Source organism: Gregarina niphandrodes (genome assembly GCF_000223845.1).
Source record: "Gregarina niphandrodes unplaced genomic scaffold scaffold00009, whole genome shotgun sequence".
NCBI lineage: Eukaryota > Apicomplexa > Conoidasida > Eugregarinorida > Gregarinidae > Gregarina > Gregarina niphandrodes.
The window spans coordinates 339,655-342,631 of record NW_011646046.1 but is presented as its reverse complement, the minus strand read 5'-3'; the positions used below and the strand labels follow the sequence as shown (position 1 = coordinate 342,631).

The following is a 2,977-nucleotide window of genomic DNA, read 5'->3' as shown; positions in this document are numbered from 1 at the left end:
AGTCGACGTTTGCTTCTGTGCCTTTGAGTCGGATGACGATGATTAAGGGGGGCAATAGAAGGTGAGGACTCGGAGAGCAAACCACCAAAGTCTGAGCGGGAGGTACCCAATGACGAGCCACTTGAGTGGGGTAAAGTGTGCAGTGTTGAGTAGTTGTCGGTCGACGACGTAGCCGACCAAGACGGAGTTGAGTCCGAAGAGATAGAGTTTCGCCGCCCAGGAACAGACGGTCTTGCGGAGGGTGGAGCAGAACGGGCGTTGGTTCAAGGTAGTCGCGAGGCTGGCGAGCATCGCGACGCATAGTTGTGCAACGCACACGCACGTCAGATCGCTCCGCTCGGCCGTAGCTAGAAGCCACGGCGGCGGCCCGCCGCTGCCCGCCACGTGCGCAAAACCGATGCCCGTCGGGACCAGTGTGAAGGCGGCCCGCGCACTACCGGTGAGCATCCAGCGGCCGAAGCACAAGAGTCCCACCATGCAAAAGACGGCCGGGACCACCGCAGTCGCCACCAACAGTGTGCCCGCTGCGGCGTAGAGCGCCACGAACTGGCGCCAACGCAGCCAGCGCAGTAGCGCGTGCCACCGCGCCGCGAGCCAGGCGCCCTTTTTTTCTCGCGGCGCGTCCTTTTGCGCTGGCGCACGAGCGACGGCGTATCGGAAGGTGAAGGTGCCGTCTTGATCAGTGAGATAGAAGCCGCGCGCGACCTGAGGCGCACCGTGGTCCGGCGCCTGGAAGAGCGTGAAGATCCGCGAAGCGGCGAAGCGGACGTAGCCGCTGTCGTAGCGACTCGGGATGCAGGCCTTCGGCATCCAGACCTGGAACTGCACGTCAAGGCCATTGGGGAAACGAGCTACAAAGACGCCAGCGACGGTAAAGTCCTTCACGTCAATCGCGTGCAGCACCAACCGAATGCCACCCGTACACTCGATCCCACACACACCCTCAGCCGACAGATAAATCTTACGCAAATCCGGCCACACACGCACTGCCACCTCCGATGCCTCCCAACCCGGCGGCACGGGCAAACTTCGGAACGTCCGCCGCACCCAGACGCATAGTCGCACAACCAACGCTCCAGAACTCGAGTCCGCGCGCGGCCGAGCCGTCAGCGGTACCGGCGCCGCACACAGAGCATGCGCCATCGGCGTACGCAGCAACCGCGCAAACAGCCTCGTCGCCCGCGCTGCGGGAATGTTCACCTTCGCGCGTACTACGCGGTTCGCCAAAAACGGCACCGTGACCGCCGTGACCGCCGTAAGCGCGCTGTGTGCAGAACACGCACCGCCCTGGAACACGCACGCGTAACTCGCCCGCGCGTGCCGTAACAACCAGAAACCCAGCGACAGGTCCGCACCGTACTCTGACGCACTCGGGTTCGACTCGAAAAGTACCAACGGCAGCACCGACGGCAGACCCCAACGCCGCCCAAGCGCCGCCGCCACGTACCCCGAAGCCTGCGGCACCACCCAGGCCACCGCCGCCGCCAGCAACGTCACGCTTACCACGCCGCAATACACACAGTCCCAAGTCGCGACAGAGAAGAAGGCTCGACTCGCGTGCGGAAACGCGTCCTCGAAACGCATCCGGCTCTCGCGCACGCCCGCGTACCGTGTGTGCACCACCTCCGGCAGCGCCGCCCCCACCGTCTCCCGCACCGCGTCGCCTCGTCTCGCACGCTCCGCTTCCGCGTCGTCTTCCGCCTCTGCTTCGTCTTCCGACTCCGCGTTCTCCGACTCCGCGTTCTGTGCGCCACCTTGCTCTCCGTCACCTTGCTCCGCGCCGCGTTGCGCGGCCTCTGCCGGGTCTTCTTCGACACGGAGTTGGGGCAGTGCGTCGGCGGCGTCGGGGTCGTCGGGCGCAGCGGCGTAACTGAGGGTGAGGTGCGAAGAGGCGTAGTAGGCGGCGCAGGAGAAGCCGAGAAGTGCGTAGTCCTCGAAGACGAGTCGGTCCCAATGCGGGAGCGCGCTGAGGGCAGTGAGGATGATCTGGCTAAGATGCATCAGAAGCAGGCGGCCAACGATGACCGAAAACGCGTGGAGCAGCCAGGGATTGCTGTCCATCACGTGTGCGATGTGCGCGGGGTCAGCGTCCACTCCCGCGACGGCAACCCAATGCGAGAGGCCGAGGCTGTAGAAGAACACGCGCCCCACCACCGAGGGCACGGCCACCTTCAGCACGAAGAGCACGCCAATCAAGTACGCCCACTCCTCGAAACTGCACACAAACAAAACGATCTGCGAACCAGTCTCCAACACACTCCGAACCGGCTGCGGCAGTCGCCGCCAAAGTCGCCGCCAGACGCCTTCGCGCCGACGCGACTCGTTTCGCGCATTCTCTACCGCCAGCCGCACACTCTCCACAGCACTTCGCACACGTGCGATGTCCGCCTCCGTCACGCGACTGCCCGCCAACCGACGACCGCCGCGACCCGAACCTGGTTCCGCGTTCGGAGGGTCTTCCGACTCTTCGTCCACATCCGAGTCACCCGTCGGATTAGGGAACAGCTCGTCTGCCGGCTCCGCGGCGGATGACGAACTTCCCTCCGCGGCGGGACCGTTCGCAGCCCTTCCCTCGGACAGCCGAGTCTCGGACGGTTGCGTCTCGGACGGCCGAGTGTCGGACGGCCGTGCACTCGATCCCTGGGCGTAGAAGTTTCGGATTTCTTGGACGCTGGCGACCTGGACGGCCTGGCGACCTGGACGGCCTGCAGAAGGGACTCGCGGAAGGCGCGTATAGCAGCGGCCCGCTCCTCGGGCGACCCGAAGGGTCCGCTGTCCGGGCGTTCTCTGCCACGGGTTGCACGGTCATCTGCGGCGGGTTGGTTGCTCCTGGTGCGGAGGCTCGAAAAGAGTCCAGAGAAAATTGCGTAGCCTAGTGGAATGATAAGCAAGCAAGCTGTACCCTTCAGGACTCTAACAAAAATCAGAAGCAGAAGGAGTGCACCAGCCACCCACAAAGCACGTCCAGCGGGAACTG

The 2,977-nt window shown here is 64.5% G+C and overlaps 1 protein-coding gene across 1 annotated transcript; it reads right to left on the bottom strand.

The window, feature by feature from the left end:
- Nucleotides 1–42: 42 nt before the first annotated feature.
- On the bottom strand, nucleotides 43–2,061 carry GNI_062870 (putative transmembrane protein; the record flags this gene model as incomplete). The annotated part of the gene is made up of 1 exon (XM_011136294.1): nucleotides 43–2,061. One exon carries the CDS (start codon nucleotides 2,059–2,061, stop codon nucleotides 43–45), a length of 2,019 nt encoding a protein of 672 aa, XP_011134596.1.
- Between the last annotated feature and the right edge of the window lie 916 nt (nucleotides 2,062–2,977).